Source organism: Solea senegalensis, linkage group LG13, assembly GCF_019176455.1.
Source record: "Solea senegalensis isolate Sse05_10M linkage group LG13, IFAPA_SoseM_1, whole genome shotgun sequence".
NCBI classification, from domain to species: Eukaryota; Metazoa; Chordata; class Actinopteri; order Pleuronectiformes; family Soleidae; genus Solea; species Solea senegalensis.
In genome coordinates this window covers 22847436-22874789 of record NC_058033.1, presented here as the reverse complement: position 1 = coordinate 22874789, position 27354 = coordinate 22847436, and the positions used below count along the sequence as shown (strand labels likewise).

At 43.5% G+C, this 27354-nt stretch overlaps 1 protein-coding gene across 4 annotated transcripts in view; it reads right to left on the bottom strand.

Annotated features, from left to right (window-relative positions):
* Window positions 1-941: 941 nt before the first annotated feature.
* nrg2a (neuregulin 2a) overlaps window positions 942-27354 on the bottom strand; it is a 55964-nt gene continuing 29551 nt past the window's right edge. For 2 of the 4 annotated variants that reach the window (XM_044041890.1, XM_044041889.1), the window contains exons 4-11: window positions 14219-14339; window positions 11151-11209; window positions 8886-8909; window positions 6669-6771; window positions 6401-6524; window positions 6169-6296; window positions 5550-5771; window positions 942-3369 (exon numbers count right to left, since the gene is read on the bottom strand). In XM_044041890.1, the coding sequence (XP_043897825.1) occupies window positions 2715-3369; window positions 5550-5771; window positions 6169-6296; window positions 6401-6524; window positions 6669-6771; window positions 8886-8909; window positions 11151-11209; window positions 14219-14339 (1436 nt within the window). In that variant the 3' untranslated portion in view covers window positions 942-2714. Of the gene's footprint in view, window positions 3370-5549; window positions 5772-6168; window positions 6297-6400; window positions 6525-6668; window positions 6772-8885; window positions 8910-11150; window positions 11210-11622; window positions 11694-14218; window positions 14340-27354 lie in introns of all 4 variants that reach the window. The other 2 variants (XM_044041891.1, XM_044041893.1) reach the window with 2 other exon arrangements.

The window sequence follows — 27354 nt, the reverse complement described above, 5'->3', positions numbered from 1 at the left end:
AATCCTATGCTTCTGTAAAGGTTCATACATGTTTCACTTTTATATGAAACCAATTCTGTGCTGCAAAAGACCAACATTCCTGGGGGGAGTCTTGCTGTTGTGTCACCATCTAGTGGTGAACCAATGCTATTGCTTTCAAGTGGCACTAATGCAGAGTTAGAAAAGGTGAAAACACTTTTGAACTATTTTAACAGTTCTCAGCTCACACTCATGGTTTCAATCTGCATCAGGCAGGATTAAAAAGTCTGGTTTAAAAAACACTGGTGGTTCTGATGAAATCCTATAACTCAACAATGTTCTGTGTGTTTATGTGCGTCTGGAAACTACTGCATGACAGCAGCTCTGTGTGCAGTGTGTGTGTGTTCAGCGTGTGTGTGCAGTGTGTGTGTGCAGCATGTGTGTGTGCAGCGCAGGTGTGCAGCGCGGTGTGTGCAGCATGTGTGTGCAGCGTGGTGTGTGGTGTGTGCAGCGCAGCGTGTGTGTAGCGTGGTGTGTGCAGCGTGGTGTGTGCAGCGTGGTGTGCAGGTGTGTGTAGTGTGTGTGCAGCGGTGTGTGTGTGCAGCGTGGTGTGCAGCGGTGGTGTGCGGTGTGTGTGTGTGTGTGTGTAGCAGCGCAGCGTGTGTGTGTGCAGCGTGTGTGTGTAGTGGTGTGTGTGCAGCTGCAGGTGTGTGTGCAGCGGTGTGTGTGCAGCTGTGTGTGTGTGTGTGTGCAGCGTGTGTGTGCAGCGTGTGTGTGTGCAGCGTGTGTGTGCAGCGTGAAGCCAGAGGAGCAGAAATAACTTCATAATAAAATGATATGAATAAAGATTTATTTTCTCATATGAACAGGTGGATTCATTTTATTTTACAATCTATGACAATCTGGCGTTGTTTTCTTTTTTCTAGCATATTTCAGGAATGACATGGGGAAAGGTTCTCTTTTATTGCTGAATGTTAAATAAAATACACTTTCACTGAGTGAAGAAAACAAAAAAAGTCAAATTTGTCTGCTGATTTTTGACCATGCACCCATCTAACCTTGACCACAAGGACATGCAGAGGAGAGGTGTTCAAACATTTTCAAGCGAGGGAGGGAGGGGTCGTGTTGGGGTCAGGTGGGGGTCGTGAAAGTAAACAGGAGACGTGGGAGCGAGGACTGGCAAAGTCGACCACATTCAACTAGAGGAGCATTGTCTTCTTTTGCATTTTTCAGACGTACAAAACTGAAATATGTGGAAGTGAGGCGTGACCCAAGACCGTTCTCTATAACAACGCGCTGTGCATTTACCATGGAGCAGATCAATCGTTTGAAAGTTTCCCTTTTTTTTTGTGATAATTCAGCATTCAGTTGTTGGTCAACTGTCCTCTGCTGCGTATTCACCTTTACTGGAGGACAGAGAGAGAAAACCATTCTGGAACAAATTTGAAATGACTAATCTGTGGACAAGACAAAGCATTACTGGAAGTGTGCATGTAAAGTGGAGCGCTCTAAACCTAGTGATAAAAAGAATTCATGGACACAGTCATTCAATGAACACCAGTATATGAACAAGAAAGGCTGACAACTGTATAGATGATTTCAAAAAGAACTGGTGTAAATATGCATTTGTATCACTCTGCTCTACAGGCATCACAACAGCACGTTACAGTCACCTGTTAGAAAACGATGTCATCAAACAGCAAAATAGAAAGTTTGCATATTTTTGTCTTGTATGATCCTCCAACGTTACATTGTCTAATGTGTTCTGCACTTTTCTCCACTCTATGTTCACATGTAGGTGCTTGACATGTGGGAACCTCAGTCTTAGGTAGACTTTAAGTAGAGAGTGAAGAGGGTGAACTGTGTGTGTGTGTGTGTAGGATGGGGGGGAATCCTGAGACACTGTGTGGCTTTTTAACATGAGCCACAAAAGCAGAATGGACACATGAGGATGATGAAGTTTGGAGTGAAGTGAAATCAGATGCGATGACGGCCTCACAACAGGACAACGTGACAAATGATAGGTGTAACTGTACGTAACTGGGAGCGTAACGCACGGTGGTGACGAGACGCCAGCAGAGACACACTGCTTCATGTTACACAACAAGGAAATTCATCAACAACCAGAAATACATGCAAGCAAACTGACACACGCACGCACACACGCACACTCACACACACACACACACTCTATTTCACTCACTCATTCTCTTGTAGACATGAGTCAGAGGGCAAATCAGGATTTACATCGCATTTATCGGACGTTCTGTTAAATCCCAAATCCTAAAGCATATCAATGTAAACATACACTTTATGTTGAAGTGGTTTATATTGCGTGATATGGGAGGGGTTATGTTCCAATGGGGCTAGACTCCTCAAAGAATGCAACTTGGAAAAAAAGTAAAACAGAAAACAAACATAAATGTGTATAAAAATGAGGCGTCCATATAAGAAAGGCTAGAAAAACCTCCACTGGCCCTCTGGCATCGGCATACAGCAAAAGGCACCACAATATTACTCTATTTTTTTACGTTGTGAAAAAACTGGCACATCTTTTATGCTGTAAATCAAAATGTACATATAAATAGAGTTTTCCCTATAAAAAAGTCTTTGCTGTTAACTAGTAGACAACTTTTGCTAAAATGAAAATAAATATTTCATTTGTTTAGAATATCTGTCAGTTATATAAAATAAAAATATTTCTTATAGATGCAGGTCTATACTATATTTATTTGTGTTTTTGTGTTGTTCACTCTTTAATGCGGTGTATTGTCCGGCTTGGAGCGCGAGTGTGTCAGTCTCGTGTGCATGTTGCCACGCCCACTGTGCCGCGCCGACGACTGAGAAGTCCGACTGTCCACCGGCCTGTAGACAGCGGCGGGCTCGGCGTTCATATTCTGCATACTGAGGAAGGGCGTGCTCTCACCGTCTTCCTCTGACTCGCTATCTGTTAAGCAGCTTCGAGACCCATAGTCCCGCGACGCTTCGTATCCACGCGGGGCCACGTGGCCGTTCAGTCTGGATCTCCGCCAGCGACGGCTACCAGCTCCACCGGACCCACTTCTCTTTGGTTGCTCCCGAGAGGAGAGATACTCCTGGGTGGTCTCATAGTCTTCGTCCTCAGCCAGCCGGTAGGGGCTGGAGGGCAGGCTCCCCCTGCTGTCCTTAAGATAGGTGCGACGCTGCTGCCGGTAGGGTTCCTGGCACTGGGCGTCGTGCAGGGGCACCTGGTAGCGGCGCAGCAGAGGCTGGTCGTCCTCCAGCGGGTAGGGGTTGTGGGCAGCAGGAGGGAGAGACATGGCGTGGCTGGCATTGGGAGACGTGATCTGGAAGGTAGGCACCTGTGGGGGCAATGAGTAATGGAAATCCACTGGTGACAGGTGGGCTGGTGTTGTCAGGGCCGACACGTATCTGTGGTAATTACAGAGGGGAGAAAACAGTGAGGTAGAGAACGCACAAGAACAACACAAGAGACGGAAAAGAGGACACGTTTTTCACACACTGATTTAGTTTCCATGAAGAACCCACTGTGCTACAAACATGACAACTTATGTCAACCGTAGCAAAGCTTCCAGTGGCGTCCCACAGGGATCTCTCCTCAGTCTGCTTGTTTTTATAATATTAATAATAATAATAATAATAATAATAATAATAATAATAATGATAATAATAATGATAATAACGTCCTCTGGCTGTGCTTTTATCTTCAGTTTGACTCTTTATAATCGTATTTCTAAACACATTGTAAGTGGAGCATTGCCTCTTGATCACTGCTGTTTGATGCACGTTTTTAAATAATCTTCATCATCTAAGGTTTTACAGACAGATGCAGTTTGTGTGTTTGTTGTAGTCTTAACTTCAGACTGCGAAAACACCCAGAACAAATCCAGGATTAATCCAGACACTCAGTCGACTGGCACGCGTTGCTCATAAAGTTAAAGTTAAGTTAAGTTCAGTTCAGTTAAGGTCACACCTTAAGTGGAATTGAACCACTGTCCTCGTGCTGATAAGAAAAGAGCACATTGACACAAAGACTGTGCTTGAACGTAGTTAAAAACCTGAAACTTGGTACAAACACACGTGAAACACATACGTTCCTACAGCCATAATCAGATTATCAGATTATCAGATCATCAGAAAGCAACAAAACATTATTGCACTGTCACAGATGGTGAAGCATTTAGTTTAATGCTTTCAAGAGAGTTGTCTGTAACGTGGGAAAGACTGTGAGGACATGTGTCCGAGGCTTCACGCAGACACACAGTTCAGTTGTTTGCTGTGCGCTTTGAAACTCCAGCACATCAAAGACAAACAGTGGGAAATAATAATAATCATAATAATAATAATAATAATAATAAGTCTGAGAGCACTTTCTCATGATGGACGAACATGTTATATTGTCTTGCTTTCGCTCATTTCTTTGCATGCTGTTTATTCAGAGAACTATTTCATGACTTCAAGACACAAATGCAGAGCCGGCACAAGGCATATGCAAACTAAGCGGTGGCTTGGGGCCACGTGATCACCAGGGGCCCCAATTTCTTTACTTTTTATAATGAAATCGAGATCTTCAGATTTCTTAATAATGTTCAGCTGAAGTTATTTGGTTTTATTTTGAAGTTGAAGATTTGCACATCTGTCATTAAACTGCTTTACTTAATGCTTCACTTTGAATATGGAAAGTGCAAATTCATATTATTATAATAATAGTACTACTACTAATAATAATGGTAATAATAATAATGATAATAATAATAATAATACTAATGATAATAATAATAATAATAATAATAATAATAATAATAATAATATAATAATAATACTAATACTAATACTAATAATAATAATAATAATAATAATACTAATAATACTAATAATAATAATAATAATAATAATAATAATAATAATAATAATAATATAATAATAATACTAATAATACTAATACTAATACTACTACTACTAATAATAGTAATACTACTACTACTACTACTACTAATAAAAATAATAATAACTGTAATACTACTACTACTACTAATAGTAATAGTAATAATAATGATAATAATAATAATAATACTCACAATAATCATGGTTCATTCTATTTCACTGCCGTCGAAGTGTGACAATCACAAATATAAAGAGTTACATTGGGATCAATAATAGTCCGAGCTGGTGGGAGGGGTGACCCCAAAATCATATTCAGCTTAGGGCCCCATAAAGGCTTGGGCCGGCCCTGCACAGGTCCTTGTGAAAGCTATGATATTGAAGTTGTTGTTGTTTTTGGCTTCTTCTCTGGCTCCAACTCTGTCCAACAAACACTGTGTTGAAATGATCCCTGACAGAGAGCGTTAAAGGGAACACTTGTGTGTTACAGCAGTCGTACAGAGTTCCCACTGACATAAGCACTGTTTCTCACTCTTGCCTACCTTAGCGTATTTCATCATCATGCCTGCTGTGTGTCACTTTCCACTGAGTCTCTCAGAGTGGCCTGACTGGCCTCTCGAGGCTGAGAGAGAACCAGCAGAGAGAAGAAACTTCTCAAAATGTTCATGACAAACCCAGAGCCACATCAGCCGCACGGGCACGTTTCCCACCTGTCACTGTGCGGAGAGTCTCCCAGTGAGTCCAAGGATTCCCCGTACTGAAGGCCCGGCCGATGGGGGTCAGAGTAACCACAGTGTGCAGCACGCCGCGCCCGCGCCTCCATGCACGCAGGACTGCTGCATTTACTGGTCCCCACGGATGACGACATCATTCCCGGCGAGTCCGACAGGACGCTGTCGGAGCGTTCCAGGCTCCACGTCCGTTCCTCGTGTCTGACAAATACAAGAGAGGCATCGCTTTAGCATCACCGGGAAACATGATGATGTTGAATACATGAATGCGACACTGGCTTCACTGATATCCATGACGCACACACAATATTCACAACTTCACTCTTCATTTGCAGGCCATCAACTCCATCCAAACTCACCTCCAAACACAGGTTGCCACTAGAGGCAGCAGAGCTAAATGTCACGCAACCTACAGAGCCTCACTACTCCACGTGCAGAAGTAGATACTTTTCTCCCATCATGCACTACACCATGTCTGCACTGCGGTCACATTTTCAACAATTCTGACAAAAAGTTCCATGTTTGTGGACCTGTAACTGTGCGTGCGTGTGCGTGTGTGTGTGTGTGTGTGTGTGTGTGTGTGTGCGCGCGTGCTCACCTGTGAGTGGATGAATGGGCTCGTGTGGAAGAGTTGTGAGATCTGGAGGAGGCGTGGCTGACGGGGAACGAGCCCTCTGTCACAGGACGAATGACTCGTTCAGTTGCAGGAACATTCTTTGATATGTACTGTTTCAGATGGAGAAATGTTGGATTATATAACAGAGCACAACCGTGAGTATATTATATTATTATTATTATATTTTACATTATACATTCTGTGTGAAACTCACATCCACCATGGGGATTTCCTCTGGTCCTGGTCCTGGGTGATTGGGTCCGTTAGCTAAGCTACGATTGGGATGTTCTGGACACATGTTTTGTCTCAGATGATTGTGCATCTTCTTTCTTTGTTTCCTGTCAAACAAAGATGTTTGTTTGTGGTTAACTGTGGTCAGATGAACTGTTTCCTTAAAATACATAAAAAAGCAGATTATGGCAGCATAAAGTGCAGATTACAATGGAAATCTGACAGGAAAGACACACGTGGGTCAAACTTACTTGGTTTTACAGTAGGCAACAACGCACACAATGCCCACAACCAGCAGAGCCACACAAATACCCGTGATTGTCAGCACTCTTTTCTGGTAGAGTTCCTCTGCCTCTGTTAACACCACACACACACACACGCACACACACACACACGGACACACACACGCACGCACACACACACACACACGCACACACACGCACACACACACACACACACACGCACACACACACACACACACGCACACACACACACACACACACACACGCACACACACATACACACACACACACACACACACACACACACACACACACACACACACGCATACACACACACACACACTACACACACACACACACACACACACACACACACACACACACACACACACACACACACACACACACACACACACACACCGCACACACACACACACACACACACGCACACACACACGCACACACACACACACACACACACGTTACACACAGACAGAGAGGAATAACAGAAATGAATTGTTTTAAATTGTGACTTTTTCATTGTGCGTCTACATCAGCGCTGAGTAACATGAAGCTTGGTCTTTGCTTCAGACTTCCTCTCTGACACGATCACAAACACAGATGCTGTTGCTGTGGGGGGCGGGGCCTCAGCAGAGCTTTGACTGATCTGTTAAGCAAATCTTCTTCAAATGATTGTGATGATATGACAGCAGAGGTTTACAGGTAAATGACCTGTTCTATCATGGACTCAGGCTTTAGTGAGCACAATGATCAGTGTTACATGAATGCATGAAATAACAACAGTTTGAAATGAATTGATCACATACTATAAACGTGCTTTGCTTTTCCAGAGAAGAGCTTACATGAGGTTGAGGTGGAACTCTTTGTTTCCCAGGAGGGAAATAATAGAACTAAGACGTTGTGCAGTCCCTGATAAATAATGTAATAAGAAGGGAATTGAATTAGTACGAGACTTTCCATCTGCTTTCATTCACGAGCAGCCATTTCACATCATGACCATTTATGTCACATACATAAATCCCTGCATTTGGATTGTTTACAGCGGTAAACCAGGTGATATTTCACCTGTATTATGTCCTCTTAGTCCTCTACATGTCCTCTTAGTCCTCTACACAGACACACACACTTTTACTACATGTCCTCTTAGTCCTCTACACAGACACACACACTTTTACTACATGTCCTCTTAGTCCTCTACACAGACACACACACACTTTACTACATGTCCTTTTAGTCCTCTACATGTCCTCTTAGTCCTGTCTCTACATGTCCTCTTAGTCCCTACACAGACACACACACACTTTACTACATGTCCTCTTAGTCCTCTACACAGACACACACACTTTTACTACATGTCCTCTTAGTCCTCTACATGTCCTCTTCTGTCCTCTACATGTCCTCTACACAGACACACACACTTTTACTACATGTCCTCTTCTGGACACAGACACACACACTACACAGACACACACACTTTTACTACATGTCCTCTTAGTCCTCTACATGTCCTCTACATGTCCTCTTCGTCCTCTACACAGACACACACACTTTTACTATAACCATGATCTCTGTAAAAACTCCTCTCTTTTGTTTTCACCCTCAACCATTGAAGCACTTTTCTGGAAAAGCAAACAAGAGGATGGATGACAGAGAGCAGCAAACAAAAACCTATAACTATAACTATATATATATATATATATATATATATATATATATATATATATATATATATATATATAGATCATAGTATCTACTTCTTTCAAGTAAAACAAGAACAACAAGTTATATTCCACATGAATGAGAGTGATGCAAGAAACATGGGCAGGATCACACATAAATACACGGGAAGAGCGATGGCATGTCAGAAGAAAAGGACAAACACATGATTGGATAGAGAGAGTTGAAGAGGGAGGACAGAAACATCTAGACCCAAACATGATATAACATGCTTGTTACAGATGGAATGAGGAATAGAAAAGAAATCAGTCCAATAAAGAAAATCTCTTCAGTTAAACTCAGTTAAAAGATCTAGTTTTTAAATGAAAGACATACGCGAGGTGCAGGGATTACATCCATGTTAATAATGATCAGCTGCAGAGACTGAGAGTTTGTCATTCTTGTCATTGATCAGTTAATTGAGGGACGATATGATTTACAGTTCACACCACAGACGGGACGGGAGAGTCAAAATGCATTGTTCCATACCCATAAATTCAATCCCAAGATGCTCTGCCATTGCAGAGGGTTGACAGTTGGAAGGAAAGAGGGACAGACAGACAGAGAGAGAGAGAGAGACAGACAGACAGACAGACAGAGAGAGAGAGAAACAACAATAAAAAAACAAAAGAGCAGTTTAGAGAGCGGCACCTTCTCACATGTATGAAGTGGAGCAAACAAAAATAGCTTTTACAGAAATACTTGTTAGTAATTGTCAGTAATGTGACACACGAGACACACACACACACACACACACACACAGTCCAGTGTTATTGTTGCTTTTGGATGAAGCGCAGACATTTTAGTGAGACTTTCATTACATAAGCAACTAAATTGTCTAATGGGATTTTGTGAGCCACTCTTATTACTACTGTATGAGGAAACTATGTGTCATCTCCAGAGATTACCTTTGCTTTCAGTTTTCTGCTCTGGAACACACCCATCACATGAACAGGCATGTTTTAAAGACATTCCCACTAAGAACATCGAGACTTGGACTTCAGATTCTGTTGGGCTGAGTCCATGTCTCTGGCCGCTCACTTGCTTTACTTTGGGTTGAAGAAAGTTCCAGCTGTTCTTATGACAACATGCTCTTGTTAAGCCAAGCTCCTATGGCCGAGGAGCACAAGCCATCCTCCTCTTTGGAATCTCCTGGGGATGGGAGGCGCCCCTCCAGGAGGCGGGTCTTTAAATATGGAATGGATGTGTGCACACACATGTGCCTGCACTTTGAAAACGCCTCCTTAATTGAGAATATGAAACGTGAAATATGTGAATGCCGATAAAGACTCACGTCCACCACGACTACGCTAAGATTCTTGTTTTCTGCGTAACAAATAACAGCTTCCTTCCTTCTCACGACATGGTTTTCACTCTGTCTTAAATAGTCCGGTCCCTGATGGAGGCGTATAAGCATGTAAACCTCAGATGTTTCGACAGTGAGGAAATAAATAGTCAATGTTGCTTGATACAGTCACACAGCTGCTCTGAAGTTAAACAGTGTTCCCACACACACTATCAACATCTGTGCCAAAGAAGCACAGTGCATTACAGTCACACTTCACACATGTATGTGTGATTACAGAGCATCATTAACCTCATCAGGTTCACCAAGTCCAAGCCACTTCAACCATCAGCTGTTTATGTACCATTCATGTCAGGTTACCCACTATCTTCCACTCAACTACAGGGAAATCAGCCAACATGTCACACTGAAGTGGAAACAATAAAGACCGGAGTGACAGGTTCATTATCCAAAGAAGCAAAGCAATGATTCCAGACCCTGATTCCAGACCCTGATTCCAGACCCTGGAGCCGCTCGTCACAGTGGAAAGCCTTCATCCTTAGACCTTCATCTAATCTTGGTGGAAATCTGCCGTTGATGCCACGGTGGTGCACAGTTGACTTCAGAGCTCATGTTAACGCTCCTCACTCAAACAGATGTCACACCTGATTCCAATCATCTGCACACGCGCTTCATCTGAATCAGGTGTGTGTGTGTGTGTGTGTGTGTGAGCAGCTGATGTTTAGGGTTACATGTCGTGTGTGTTTGTGTGTGTTTGTGTGTGTGTCCCAGACACAGCAGCTGTCCCTAATATAATCACTTTAGTGGAATTTTCAACATTAATAATAATAATAATAATAATAATAATAATAAAAATACGAGCTATAATAGAAACACTAGTTACTCAGTGGCTCCTCAGAAACACGTCTATCAGTGATTATCGTCTTCATCATCATCATTATTATTATTATTATTGTTATTGTTATGATTGTTCAGGTCTGTCATTCCACCCATGAGTCAGCTCCAAAAGAATCATTCATGCGTCTTTATTCCAACAGTGTGTTAGAATAAACATCTATTTTGAGTTGTGGGTGTTTCATCATGTCTCTAACCTGACTGTAAGAATCAAGAAGGAGAATGAATGTGACAGAAGTGTCGACTACAGAAGCAAAGGTTTGTTGGTGATTAGTAACTGTTTTGCCAACAGACTGTGTTGTTACATGCGGTGAACATCCCACTGACTGTTGCTCCCAAACGTACTGCTCACTTGTGTGTGTGTGTGTGTGTGCACATGCATGCAACACACACACACGCAGACACACGCAGACACACACACGCAGACGCACAACATCACATGCAGAGCAAACACAACAACACAACAACAGCAGAGTCCACTCCACTCTGCCAGCTTCATGCACACATGACACGAGGACAGACTGACAGTGTGACAGAGGAGGAAATTGACATACGGTAGAAACTGGCCATAACGTAGGTTTGACAGCGATCACCAGTAAAGTCATTTGGACACCTAATGGAAAGAAACAAAGCCACAGAAGGAGAGGGAGGAGATGGGTGGTGGATGAGTGAGAACGAGAAGGATAATAGGCAGAGAGAGAGGGGGGAAAGGGTGGAGTGAAAACAAGAGTATGCGTAAAGAAAAGTGAGGGAGGGTGGGGGGGAGGGAGGGAGACAGAGAGAGAGAGAGAGAGGCAGAGAGACACAGATTAGAACAACAGCACAACTACGGACAGCGGAAGCAAAGTGTTCCCACGGATGACACCACTGTGCACATGGTGTCGTGCACAGCTTATTGTGTGTTGACCTGAGAAGGAGAAAGAGGGGGAGAAAGAGGTAGAGAACTGGGGGTGGGGCAGCAGGAGTCCACAGAGGTAATCCAGTGACAACTGTCTGTTCTCAGCTGCTCATATCAAGTGAACATACTTGGATTGGGCATGGACAACCGCTGCGGGTCAATCTTTAAGCATCGCGCGCCAGAGTATCCATCCGGACATCTGGGAAGGAGCGGAAAAGTGTTATGAAAAGAAAAAGACACAGGAAGTGGATTTACACCTTCCCACAGGTCACAGGTCACACTGGAGCCACATGATGAAGAAAAACCAACATTTCTAATGATAACATGTGTAACTCACAATACAATCACAAAACAACATGAAATAAGATTCCTGGACTGTAATGAAAAGAATGAGCAGCAACCATGTACATGCAGTGTCATGCACACTGGATATATATCACACATGTTTAATAGAAGCTTGAGAGGCTCCAACTCTGCAGTTCACTCTGTGCTTTGGAGGGTGAGGGAAGACATGGACAAACATGGGAATGTAGTTGGGGATTAACCATGCACTGCTTGGTACGTGATCAATAAATCAACTCCAGGAGCTTTCGTAGCAAAGTTCAACATGGGGATAATGTAGTTTCCTTTCTTGGTGAGTCTGGCAGCTGTCACCTGCAGAGGAGACGGTTGAATCACTCACGCCAACAGACGTGAGATTAAGAAGAGACATAATCCTATAGTGAATTTCCAGTGCTGTGCAAACGTCTCAGGCACATGTGTGCTTCTTTCATCTTCAGGATTGATATGGAATGGTGTGATCATTAAAACATGAGCCAGGATCCATCAGTGGAAGGTCACTCTTAACACTTGAGTCTGTTATTTTAATAGGGAAAGAATTATACACAGATTGGACAGCATTGATAAAACAACTAATCCAATGTTGGACAGGGTTATAGATTCAGACACACTTGCTTCAATATACTTGCTCATTATAAGTCCATTAGCATGATAGCTGGACATTCGTTGCTCATGATTTACTGGTTTCCCAGGAGCATCATAACACTCACACACTAAGTGACAGCACCACCTAGACCAAGGAAACGTCGCTGAAAGATGAAAGACATAAACTGTTCAAAATCAGATGATGGTGCTGCTGCAAACTCTACTATCACTCTTTAATCTTTAACTTTAAGTCCAGCTAACACCAGTTATCATCGTCATTCACAAAGCAGGACCTCAGAGAGTTTCACCACTCTTCTTTCTGCCAATGTCAACATTTAAAGTTAGTTGTAATATTAGTCTATACTTTGCATGAACAAGAAACCCTGGATATAAACAATTCTCTACACATTTATATCTGCTAAATTCCCATTTCTCAATAAATGGATGTGTGGGAACTCACTGACTGTTTGCTTTAGTGAGTTATTTACTTTGGATCATTTAATAACCTTACATTTCCCCCAAAACAAAGTTTATACGTCAAAGTGAAGGAGCTGGGCATAAAAGTAGGGCTAGCTGTCTGCAGGACTTGTTTGGTCAGTGAGTAATACCCACTGAAGCGTGGCCCATATTGAAGAAGACGGCTGTGGGGCAACAAATCCCTGCAGACCGTCACTGCATTGTCCAACTTTTCTGGAGCCATGCCTCGGCTGCGAGTGAATTAGCTGCAGCAAATCTGTACACAGCGTATTGATGTCCTCATCGCTCGCCCTGCGTTCGTCTTTGGGCCAACTGAGCGCAGACATCCGGCCAATGTTTCAGCTCAATAACCAAAGTCCACACATGCTCCGGGAGAACATGCAACATGTCATTCGACAACCGTGGCTCATTTAGAATAATGATTTTCTCTCTTACGGCATCAGGGACATTTGAGAAGAAAGGCACTTTCACAGTTAAGCAATCCTTGATTCATCGATGAGTAAAATATTATCTCTTATGTATCAGGCACAATAAAAGACAGAAAGAAACACAAACTCGAATGTAAATGTCAAAGATAAAAAGAAGGTGGTTTCTGTGATAATGTCAAGTGTTGCTGAAGAGCACAGAGACACACAGGTCTTGATCTCCTCTGCCAAGGACCTCAAATGTAAGCAATGATTCTATTTACCTCACTGGGGGCCTCCAACAGGCATAAATATTTGCTCACTACTAAACCAGTGACTCATGACATTTTGAAAGGGCTTTTAATGTGCAGCCCTCCTGTACACTAAACATGAGTTAAAAGGATGAGCACACCACTGCCTCACTCCATTATTAGTGTTAAAATACACAACAGGTGGGCAGTTGCTGCTGAAATCAGACCGAGTGGATGTTATACAGTATGTGCATGTGTATGTGTATGATGTGAAAAGAGTTCATATCTCAAACACCACATATGAGGACATTTAACACAGATAATGAACTTTGTGTATGAAGTTAAAAAAGAGCAGAGCATGCTAACACTGACATTTAAAAGACTGAGACTGAGAAACAGAAACGTTGATAGTTTTCAACAAATGAGTTGCCGTTGATTTAGGGTAACAGTCAATGAGTGCACTGAGTACACTGAGTACACTGAGTACACGAGACAAGATAGTTTATGTCATATATTTAACAACAATAGTTAAATGACGTAAACTTGTAGCACACACGTTTACGTCATTTCAACCTTTAAAGCATTCTGTATTTGTTTCTGTTTCTCGGTTCAAGCGCCTCAAACGCGACATTCACTGTGATTTGGTGAAAACAGACACGAGAACTCACTTGCAGGAGAGCCCATTTATACCATCTATGAAGTAACAGTGGCCGCCATTCACACAGTAGGTCTTCTCTGTTTCGTTGCATTGTCTGGTGTGGCCTGAGCCTGGAGATGGTGTTGTGGTTACTGAGAAAATAACAGACAGACAGACAGACAGACAGACAGACAGACAGAGAGTGAGGTTACTGCCAACGTCACTTATATTTATTTCAATTCATTTTTGATGGAAATTTGAACCGTTCTTTTCTCTTGGGTCACACCAGAGTGTGAAGACAGTATACACAACTACACACAGCAGTTTGATTTCATTCGATTTTTATCTTCACATGAGACACCTGTATTTCCACGAGGACGTCCACAAATGTAATTGTGTCTCAAAGCAGAACAAGGAGTTGTTTATGCACTGACTCAGGTCCTTGGAATGGTCCAAAATGTCATGTATCTGCACTTAATCCCCCCGACTGTGTCTTTTTTATCAGGACAAAAGGGGGGACGTTTGAAGGACAGGGGGAAGTGCTGTGGCAGGACTGGGCCTGAGGAGGTTGCTTTGCATGTGAGCGTTTACCTGCTGTCAGGTGTTGTGACACTTGGTTGGGAGGATTACAGAAGGTTCCAGAGGGAAGAACCTTTGCAGGTAAATCACCGTCAACAACCTGACCATTCACAAGCCGTGAACAATGTTGTGACAAGAAATGTCATTAGGATTTAATTGACATATATTATAGTATGCTCTCGACTCTCTCTTGTCCCTGTGACTCCCTCGTCTAACTTCAGATGATTCTGCGAGGAACATGACTAAGAAACATAGACGACATATTCTGTATTACAGTCAGCTTACATGGGAGGAGGAGGAGGAGGAGGAGGGTGTGCTCGTGATCACATGAACATCTAACACATCAAAGCAGACCATAAATCTCCTGCTGCTTTAGTCTGATGAAAAATACTGATATGAGCAATATTTATGACAGACATGTTATTGTAAAAGGCCGCGCTGTTCTTTCACAGTTCATCAAAAGTGTTTCCAAAACAACGCTGTCACCGCAAAGATTTGAAGAATATTTCCAAGTTTACCTGTAATCCCAACTCTGACCTCTGACCTCTGAGAGTGCTGCCATGTTTGACACTCTGCTCAAAATAGAAACCTTGTGTATACAAAACAAAGAGCGGCAACACTGGCTGCATGACTGTGGAGCAGCAGTCTATCCCATCATGCACTGCTGGAGGGGTGTCCTGTGCAGGGCGGGCGAACACACACACACACACACACACACACACAATCACACTCGGTCCACCTGGCTTACATGTGGGTGGAAAACAGATGACCCGCAGAAAAGCCACACAAGGAGGTGGAGAACATGTAAACTTCACACAGAGCAGATCAAGGCTGATATTTGAACCCTGAACCCGTTCTGCTGTCAGGGTTTCACTGCGCTCAATGTCTCTCCTCGTCCTCCAGTGTTCGTCTCGTGGAACTCAGGGAGAAGAGATTGTTGCTCATTAAAAGTAAAATGAATACTGCATCATTACAGAGTACAGGACACGGGACACATGCTCGGTGAGGAGCCCTGTCCTACTTACAGCTGCAGCACTTTCCACTCACACATTCCACACAAAAACTTATATCAGGGACAGAAGTTTATTTCATCCTCCGTGAAGTTAAAAAACAAAGATTCTGATGGAAATGTAGCACATGGACAGTTTTTATGTCTGAAAAACACCATGTATTACATGGATTTGCTAATTATCTTCTTTGCCTCAGAAGAAGTCTCCATTAAAGCCAGAGCAACAAAGAGCCTCCAGGTTCAGTCTCCAAAGGATTTGGATCATCTAATTTGGCTTGAAAAATCATTAGTCATTAAAGATGTATGGGGTCACGGAGGAAAACAATACAATAGAAAAACATAAAAATGCAAACGCTTCTTGGAACAACATTGACTTGCTCTCAGTGGCTTCACATGACGACATGAGTCCCAGCACTACAGTACAAACATTTATTGTCCTGCAGTCTTTAACTGACCCTGTACAGTTAAAGGTAGCGTCAGTCCATGTTTCAAGCTTCAAAACCATGAACTAAGAGCTCCATGCACAACACAATCACAGCAAGTGTGCCTCACAACATTGATATCAAACACTGATTCCATTCACAGTTTTGAGTGCTGCCCTGTACGTACGACACAACCTTAAAAACAGAGAAGTAACAAAAGATAAAAGTCAGCCAACGATTAAATAAAAATCTAATTATTATGTCATGTTTAAGGTTTGAAGTCTGGCTAATTTGATAAAAAGCAGCTGGAGGCCAAGGGAAGGAAACTGCAACGCATGCACTCAGCATCAATAAATCTCACATGTGGACCCAGTGCACGTTTTACAATTCACTACAATAAACCCTGACAAAAGGATGGAATCATCTCCAAAGCAGCAATAAAATATCTGGGCAGGACTTTGTTGTGTTGGTGCTTCTGGTTTTCATCTGCAGCCAGAGGACGTGATGTCATCAACATCCCATCATAAACAGTGGACTCATTCAATTTCATGTGACTTTGAATTAAAGTGCTGTGCACAGCCCATAATAACAACACAGAGACAGAATGAAGTAAGCAATAATTCATTTTTAAGGATATTTCCAGAGTCAAATAGAAATCCTGGTGTTTTCTTATGATCTACTGTATCTGTCGAATAAGAGTAAATCTGTGCATCGCCACGGCAACACAAACATGACACAATTAAAGGAAGGACAAAACACAAACATGACACAATTAAAGGAAGGACAAAACACAAACATGACACAATTAAAGGAAGGACAAAACACAAACATGACACAATTAAAGGAAGGACAAACAACATGACACAAACATGACAAATGACACACAATTAAAGGAAGGACCACACAAACATGACACAATTAAAGGAAGGACAAAACACAAACATGACACAATTAAAGGAAGGACATGACACAATTAAAGGAAGGACAAACACAAACATGACACAATTAAAGGAAGGACAAAACACAAACATGACACAATTAAAGGAAGGACAAAACACAAACATGACACAATTAAAGGAAGGACAAAACACAAACATGACACAATTAAAGGAAGGACAAAACACAAACATGACACAATTAAAGGAAGGAACACAAACATGACACAATTAAAGGAAGGACAAAACACAAACATGACACAATTAAAAGAAGGACAAAACACAAACATGACACAATTAAAAGAAGGACAAAACACAAACATGACACAATTAAAGGAAGGACAAACTACTACAGAAGGACAAACTACTACAGAAGGACAAACTACTACAGAAGGACAAACTACTACAGAAGGACAAACTACTACAGAAGGACAAACTACTACAAATATCAAAGAATGTACTCACTGAGTGAAACAGCCATACAAGGAGAGGTACTGTGCAGAGAGCAGGCCAGTGTTTTCCTTCTGAGGTGATCTGGTTGAGCCAATACAGTGTTTACTCAGGCTGCACCGCGTGTTTACTCCACATTCAAACTAATGACAAGCCCTACAACTTTATTGACATGGTCAAAGATAAACATGTAAATAATGGGGCAAATTGATATTACCATTGCTGCTCTGGTGTGTTTTAAGTTTGTGTTTCTTCAGTGAAAGACGTAAACAAATGTTACGCTGACAACACGTGTCGCAATAAACTAATACAACATCTTATGTTCAACAACGGTCACTTATGTGAAATCCTTTCAGACTTAGTGCAGTGTATTAATCCTTCCTCTGGTTTGTTTTAGCCATCAGTGCATCATTTACAACAGTGCAATGCTATGAAGTGCATTCATAAAACTAACCTAATCTATTTCATAAATCATATTATCTATTTTTATCTGTTTTATCAGTTTATCTATCATTTATGAAGTCAATTTCCTCCCATATAACACACATTGGAGCATTGGAGGAAGCTGTCGGAGCGGCCTCCTGTTGTCAGTCATTTCCTGTTTGGGGAGTGTTTACTGCATATCCTGTTATACTTTTATTGAGGTAAGTTAATAAAGTAAAACATAAAGTCAACTGTGCAGGAAGGCGGGGTGTGCCCCAATCAGCCGTGTGTAATAGTTTCATAACATGTGTGTGTTTTTTTAAACCAATCAATCATATGTCTCCTGATGAACTGTATTGAGCAGTCGCTAATATACGTTTGTGTGTGAGTTGTCGTTGTCGTTGTCGTTACGGAGACAGCTTTTTTATCTGCGTCTCTCCCCAAGAGGCAAGACGCTAATACTGAGGCCAAAACTCTCTGATAAGAGCAATGTAATTGATCGTGACGGGGACATTCTGTTCACGCTGTGCTTCACAATGACAATGCATTCAATCACGATGTCCAAAATAACATCAACAAACATAAATGAATTAAAAGCATGACTTTTTCTACAACTTTCTGCAGTTTGTTGTGGTGCAGGTCAGAGTTCAGGTGTATTTGTCAAGGTTGCCTCTGCTGCTCCGCTAAACAGATCATTTATGTGCACTTGATGGGACCATGCTTTTGTCAAGTGACGTTTGCTTGGCTTTTTTAACCTCGGGTTTCAACTTTCCTTGGTCCTGTGGCCCAGGGGCTGAATCTGAGTTGGACTTGAGGAAAGGTTCCCTCTGGGTTAGTGAGAACCACAGTGTTTAGCCATCAGCCCTTGCCACTGACTTTGATTAATCCTTCATGGCCCAAGAACTGAAAAGAAAAGCTGGGGGTGCAAGCAGGACCATCTGGAAAGCTTCATAAACATGTCTGTCTTTCCACGCTCTCCAAAGGATTCTAGGAAAATCGTAAAAATGAAAAGAGAGGTCCCTACTGCACAGTTTTTTTTTTTCCTCTTGAGGTACCCGGTGCATATGCAGCGAAGAGAAAAGTGCTCGTACTGAATCCTAGCTGACCCGAGAAGCCAAACTTTGTAATCAAATACATTTTCAATTGGCCTGTCTGGGGTGCAGCGTTATACACGTCCCACTAATTTATGACAAATGTTGAGCATTTACTTCATCTCTGCACAACAATCAAACAGAATGCCATTTCAAAACACGACCAAATCCGATTCTGTGCGGGGAGAAAGCCGAGGCAGTTATTCAACTCGTGGTGGATCCATCTGGACTTTGTTATGGTTTTGTGTGTTCACTCTTAAAAGCAATGTTATAAATGATGTGGTCGATCTGGGAGTGTGTCAGTGAGCAGATCTCAGATAGTTGTACATCCAGGAATCATCATCATCATGTAAATGTAGGATAGTTTCATGTGTCATTAGGTGGCACAATACTGCAATCTCACACACAGCAGCTTGAACTCTTGCTTTTATCACATCATGAAAATCCTTGTCACAATTCACACAAATTAAAGTCAGACTATAAAGATCAGATGAGAATGTGAGAAGTGTCGTACGTACTGAGCCTTTAACCTAAAAGGGCACAATCTGTAATAGCTTTGCCACAAGTCACTTTTATGTAGCAGAAAAACTCTTCCCTTCCCTTCTCTTCCCTTCCCTTCCCTTCCCTTCCCTTCGCTTCTCTTCCCTTCCTTCCCTTCCCTTCCCTTCTCTTCCCTTCCTTCCCTTCCCTTCTTCTCTTCCCTTCCTTCTCTTCCTTCCCTTCCCTTCCCTTCCCTTCCCTTCCTTCCTTCCCTTCTTCTCTTCCCTTCCCTTCCCTTCCCTTCTCTTCCCTTCCCTTCTCTTCTTCTTCTCTTCCCTTCCCTTCCCTTCCCTTCCCTTCCCTTCCTTCTTCTCTTCTCTTCCCTTCCTTCCTTCCCTTCCTTCCTTCCTTCCTTCCTTCCCTTCCCTTCTTCTCTTCCTTCCTTCCCTTCCTTCCTTCTCTTCCCTTCCCTTCCCTTCCCTTCCTTCCTTCTCTTCCCTTCCCTTCCTTCTTCCCTTCCCTTCCCTTCCCTTAGCTTCCCCTTCCCTTCTCTTCTCTTCTTCTCTTCCCTTCCCTTCCCTTCCCTTCTCTTCTCTTCTCTTCCCTTCCCTTCTCTTCCCTTCCCTTCCCTTCCCTTCCCTTCCCTTCTCTTCTTTCCTTCCTTCCCTTCCCTTCCTTCCTTCTCTTCCCTTCCCTTCCCTTCCCCTTCCCTTCCCTTCCCTTCTTCCCCTTCCCTTCTTCTTCCTTCTTCCCTTCCCTTCCCTTCTCTTCCCTTCTTCCCTTCCCTTCCTTCCCTTCCTTCCCTTCCCTTCTTCTTCCTTCCCTTCCCTTCCTTCTTCTTCCTTCCCTTCCCTTCCTTCTCTTCTCTTCCCTTCCCTTCCTTCTTCTTCTCTTCTCTTCCTTCTCTTCTCTTCCCTCCCTTCCCTTCCCTTCCCTTCCCTTCCCTTCCCCTCCCTCACCTCCTCAGCTCTTGGCAGGGAATGCCTGACATGTCTCCTGTTACTGCTGGGACCAACACTTTTTATCTCTCTGCTAGAAGCCAGTTTAAACTGCATGCATTCTTGCTGCACACGTGTACCACGTCCTTTTTCAGTAATTCTGCTACAACTGTGTGTTTCAAATAAACAAGAGCGAGCCGTGATGTGTGGTTTGGTTTTGAATGTGAAGGCGCCGACAGCTGGAGCTGATGTGGTGAAGGTTAGGATGATGCTTGCATGTCAGAGAGAAAACATGTGAGTTCCCTGTTAAATGGAAGACTTTGGAGGACTTTATTATTTATTTACGAGTGCTCAAGTTCTGACAAATGTTGCATCCATGAAAGAAAGGTAGAGGAGCTTGTCATCAGGATCTTTCTAAGGGAAAATATTCCTGCTTGCCAAAGCCAACAGAAAATAATGGGGCACCTACTTCCCACACATGGGCACGGCACACCCAACCAATGCAACATCCAGCATCTGAACCCAGATCAAAACGAGCAAGAGAGATTTCATGTCAAAGATCCCAAAGAGGAATTAAATGATTATTTACTGTAGGTAGGACACACAAAAGATCACATTATGAATGAGAGAGCACTTCAAGCTTCAATAGAAAACTATCCACAATTCAAATGGAATGTTTAGAAATGAACAAAATGGATCCCGCCAGGAGCGTTAATCTACCACCCACTCTCCAGAAAGACTGCCACCACCACAACCAGTGTGTCTTCTTTTATATTCTTGTCTCCTCAGTCACATAGCTGATATGCCTGGTCTTGTCTGCCTCAATCATCTCAACACTGAAGTGAAATCAAAGAGCAGCCCAGTGCTGCCATTGCACAACAGCCGCTGCTGAACTGCAGTCAAGTGCACTTGGAATGAGCCTGGATCTGCAGTTGGCAACAAAATGACACATGTTTCTGTCTCTGCAGAAGTGTGGTGTCGCAGCTGCTGCTGCTGCTGCTGCTGCTGCATCCTTGTGTCTTTCTTTGTATGACCGCGACAGTCGTGGATGAACAGCAAATGGTCGACCAGTGAATGGTGACGGTGACACATCTATGAGCCACGTGGAGTCTTCTATTTTAATCTGGATACATTAGCGACGAGTGGAGTAAGTAAGTCATATCAAAAGTGCGTCCATGTAACCCTAAGCCTAACCTACACACACACACACACACACGATTTCAAACAACATATACAACAAGGCTACGTCAGTGTTGTGTGGAGAGTTCTGGTCTCAAAGCTCCAGTGTCCGGTGTTGGCGAGTCGTCCTGACCGTCCTACTGTTGCAGGAAGATGATACTTAACCACGAGTCCGTTACGCTTCACCCGCACTGCATCATGGGTGAAACGATAGAATGATTATTCATTCAATACTATAATTATGGTCCGAGCACACAGAGTTGTTATTATTATTATTGTTGTTGATAATAATTATAGTATAATTCCGCCGTCTTGAAATGTCAAAGGTCATCTCCACTCAGGAATGATCATGACGTGAGGAGGCGTTCATGTGCATTTTGCCTGTGGGGAACTCATATTTACCATAATTCCAATAGCACGTGAAGGCAGCGTTAATAAAGCACTCTGCTGTAAACTACAAACACTGCAGCTACACCTCAGTGTAAGGCTGTGCTAACTGTGCTAACTAGCCTCTAGCTGCCATGCAGGCCTGCTGAGACCTGCAAGTTTCAGAAACACAACTTTATTGACTGAAGCGTCTCAGATGGAGGCAGCAAAACTGACAAGAACAAAATCCTGGATCAGACACAATGGATCCATTAAAGCCGTCTCTGTGCACATGGCAATGTCACTCACAGCTGGCTCACAAAAGTCTCTCGTCCAAAAAGGACGTGGCAAACTGTCAATGAGTTGAACTCAGACACCCAAAGAGCGGCTTGCGACCCGCAGACGGCCCACGGGGCATTTTCTTTGGGTCCCCAAATACATTTACTTAAGAATTATGAGTCTGAAGTTGTGACTCATTTGTCAAACTCATTTTACATGTAATGAATGGTTATTAGGATACAGAAAAGGTGACATTACGCACAGATCTATATTGTGGAAAAAAAAGACGAGACGGGTTGAAACCATGTGTTTCTTTTGTCCTTGGTCTTCAACAGCTGGCCCTGGTTGTACCAGATACAGGAGACATATTCCACAGGTCCTTATTTGGCTCTCATGCTCACAGCCACAGTAGTGCCCAGCTGCTGGGACTAAAGCTTTTCCCTTTGCTATTCCCCAAAAGCCAGCGTGTATGTGTGTGCGCTTCAGCCTCCTTCACTCTTATATACACACACACCACCCACACTGGCTGGACGTTCTGATGGAGCACTGCTGGCGCTGTGTACACTGAAGGATGAGTTCACTGTGGGTGGACCAGTAATTAAAGTGAGACCTGTTCCATCAGTTCACACCTGCACACTCCAAAGGAAATGCCTGAGTCGCTGTTGCCTGCGACTCAGATGGAATCCAAGAAGTTAGTCATCCTGACGTGACGGGATGATCACCAGCAAAAAACACGCATGACGGAGTAATGGGAGGTTTAGGATAAGACACAGCTGCTGCAACCAAACTATAGTACAGTGCACTCCTGCACTTTAGCAGTGGAATGGTAACTACATGTTTCTCTCTGTGCTCAAGGAGCAGGAACAGGGAATTTGTTTGATGCGGGAGAACAATAGTCACAGACCTATTCTCAGTACTGCAATTATTCCTGAGTCACTCCACGCAGATCCCATTTATTTATGCTGTTTGCATCATTAATCACCACACGGCCGTGAACAGTTACCCACAGTTGGGGTCACCAACAGGAAGTGGACCACCAGGACCACCAGGACAGCTGAGGAAGGCTCTTAAATGATGTGTCAGATGAGTTTCCTCCCGAGCCGTGGAAGAGTTAACAAAGCTCTGCACACAGCAAAACCTCGTCACCTCCTGCTCACATCACTCAGCTTTTCAAGTGTAACAGCTGCTTCCTTCCACACACACACACACACACACACACACACACACACATAGCAATATCCCCACTCATTCACACTGAGGGCTTAAGTGTCCCACATAACACAGTCAGATTACTGGATATCCTAAGAAGTGAGATGTGTTTTGATTTTCAGTAACACAGATTTGATCGAGAACTCTGGAGCAACGGGATTAAAGTGAATCAAGAGCTCAAACACGCCATTTCTAAATGTTTCTTTACCTGATTCAACAGCTGCCTGTTCTCTGTCACAACCAGGAACATACTTACGTACATAAGTATTGCATTACTGATATGAGAGGAGTGATTTATGCTTCAGGTGCCAGTATCCACCTCATCTCACTCGTCGTGTGTCAGATGAATTGAACATTCTTGGACTGCTGGTACAAATCTGTGATCAAATAAAGTCATTCAGTGAAATGCTTCCGTACACTCAACACAGACATGCAGTTGTTTCTTTCTCCAAAAGTATTTCAAAAATATTCCTTTTTTTAAGGTATTAAAATATGTTCCGTCTCAGTGACGCCAGCATGTGTTCTGATGGGTCTGTGGGCGTTTGTCCACCACTCACTCTGGATGTTCCCTCTGTGCCGGATGCTGCCCACTAACTCAGAAAGTCCCCAACAATAAACCAAAACAAGACACACAGTGGGTGACCATTTTATGACGGCCCCCGAAAACTAAACATTAGTGCGGGTCAACTTCAAAACACGGCGTGAAGAAGTCCAGCTGGCTCCAGATGTGATGTCAGACAGAAAAGTACAGATTCAACTTAAAGGAAGAATGGACTTCCCTGTTTTGTTGACCTTTACATTTAGTTATTTAGAACACATTTACATCTCTGATGACTTATTGACAGTTAGTTCTTTTTATTTTCAAGGAACAAAAGCACTTGTCATTGATGTTTGTGTTCAATCACAGTTCCAACAACAACCTAATGATTTATTCATGCTGTGTTTGGATTTTATACATAACATCAGAACCTCAGCGATGGACTGGCCAACTGTCCAGGGTGTGACCCCGCCTAGATTGGCACAGCACCCCCCCGCGACCCTCTGGTGGAGGATAAAGCGCTAGATGATGACTGACATCAGAACCGGACCTGGATCCTGACTCAGTGATCAAGACCTAACATCTGTAGCAATCCAACCACCTCGGATGAATGTCTGTCCAGACCATGGATGGTCCAGACCGCTGCTGCTGCTGCCGCTGCTGCTGCTGCTGCCGCTGCTGCTGCCGCCGCTGCCGCCGCCGCCGCTGCTACTGCTGCTCACGCACAGCAATCAAAACAATTGAGTGGCTTACACATGCTCGTCATCCGGCCGCCGCCAACATCCTTTCGCGTCATTACAGATGAGTTTATCGCGTCGCTTGCGTAGTAAGAGTGAGTAAGTTGTGTTTTCATGTTGACGAGAAGCAGAGAAGGAAGTTGTTGTTTATCTTGTTCAAAGTAGCTCTTACTGTGGTGTTTGTGTTACGTAGACTTACTGGAAGAAAAGTCAGAAAAGCTGAATGTGTATGTGTATGAATAATGGCTGAGTCTAACTGCACGGTAACATCTTCTGATCCTTTTTTTATTCCTGTTGCAAACACCTAAGAAGCTGAATATGATTTTCTCTTTAGTTTTCAAGTCAAGTTTTCTAAATCAATCACCCTGTTTTGATGAATGATGATTTCCTTGTGAGGGACGTGTGACTCTCACTCCACATATTATGTCATCAGATGGAGCACAGCATGGTGTTAATGTTAAGACTTAAGTTTTGTGACGGGGGGGCGGGGCTTGCATCAGGATAGGTAGGGAATATATGAACGGCATGTGCACACGTGTGTGTGTGGGCCAGCGTGCATGCATGCATGATGCTGGTGGGCCCCAGCATGACTGCTGAGGTTGGAGCAATCATATGTTCAGCTGTGATTTCCATCAACACATTCCTGGACGCTCACACACTCTCTCAGTGGAGCTGTGCACAGCACCCCCCGAGGATGTGACCTGTAGCCTGCAGACACATGACTGCCTCACAAGCGCTTATCACAACACAGCAGTCTGCATCTGAAGCCACGTGGAGCCCAGCGAACTCTGACTGCTGTGGCTCCTTCACACTGGCCTTACAGAACACACTTGATGATATACTACACCACTGCACAGGAGGCCAGCAGGTCTTACCATGCCAGACTGATTGCAGGGTAGAGGTCAGACCACATGGACAACAAATGGTCCCTGGTCCTCTACACTGGGGGGTGGACATGAGGCTGGAAACAGCACTCTGAAAGAGGCAGCGACTGTTCCAGAAACTGTTCTACTTTCCATCACAATGCAACATGCGAACAAAAAAACACATGGAAGAAGAAGAAGAAGAAGAAGAAGAAGAAGAAGAAGAAGAAGAAGAAGAAGAAGAAGAAGAATCATCTCATGTTTCACAGAACGAGAGCGAAGGAGAAGCAAAGTATTAAACGACAACTAAACATTCAACTCAGCAGCGTCTAACTTGTACTGAAGACTTGTTCATAAATGAGTCAGGTCCAGTCATTCACTGCTGCTGCTGCTGCTGCTGCTGCTGTTACTGCTGCTGCTGCTGCTGTTACTGCTGCTGCTGCTGCTGCTGCTGTTACTGCTGCTGCTGCTGCTGCTGCTGCTGCTGCTGCTGTTACTGCTGCTGCTGCTGCTGCTGTTACTGCTGCTGCTGCTGCTGCCGCTGCTGTTACTGCTGCTGCTGCTGCTGCTGCTGCTGTTACTGCTGCTGCTGTTACTGCTGCTGCTGCTGCTGCTGCTGCTGCTGGCACCAGGCCACTGTGCCATGTGCACATGAGTTCAGCCCTGAACACATTACACTAAAGGATGTTACATTTGTCTTGCAGCTGCTACACTGTGTGTCGTATAACAACAAGTGTTTATGTGTTATTGCTCCTCCCCTCTATGTGTTATTGCTCCTCCCCTCTTCGACTCTACTGAGTTACTTAAGGAATGTGTAGGCAGCTCGTTTTTAATCACACCTCGGGCTGCGTTGGCTTTTTTTCTGGTGTAATTCCTGATATGGAAATCATGTTAAAGTGTCTATGTTCAAACTCGTTGATGAAATGTTTGCTCTGTGGTTCAACTGAGATGACACGACTTCAGTTCAGACACCAGAGACACCACAGCTCACTCACAGCGATGCTCCTGTGCCAATTTAATATCTATGACGACAGCTTTCACTCCTGACTGTGGACACGGCAGGCTCGTGTCTTCCTCTGCTTATACTGGACTTACTGGACTCTCTCCCCTCATGTCTTTGTCATGAATTTTTGTGTCTCCTTCTTTCTGTCTCTGTCCATCTCCATCTGCACACTGACACAGATGCAGACGAGCACTTCTCTTATGACCCAGTTCAGCCATTCATCTGCATATGATAATCACACTAAGGTGCACGTCTGTGTTTGCTGCCACACAATCCTCCTGCCTATGGACATACCTCCCCTGATTCGCCCCGTCTTGCCTTCTCACCTGAAGCATGACGGAACTAGGCGTGCTGCTGTAACACAATGGGACTTTTTTATTGAACAGTGTGAACATCTGCACGCACACACACACACACACACACACACAGACATCTAGTGATCGTGGCACACAACAGGACATACAATGATGCCTTTGTTTGAACAATCAAGAGTGATGTGAGCTCATGTTTGTGCTGACAGACAGACAGACAGACTAAGGACACACAGACATGCATTTACATCGACATAAACACAAAAGTAAAATATGTACATGTGCTCCAACATCAGGTTTAACTGTTAGTGTCCATGTTTAACACCAGATGTAAAGATGTCACTCATTGACCCTC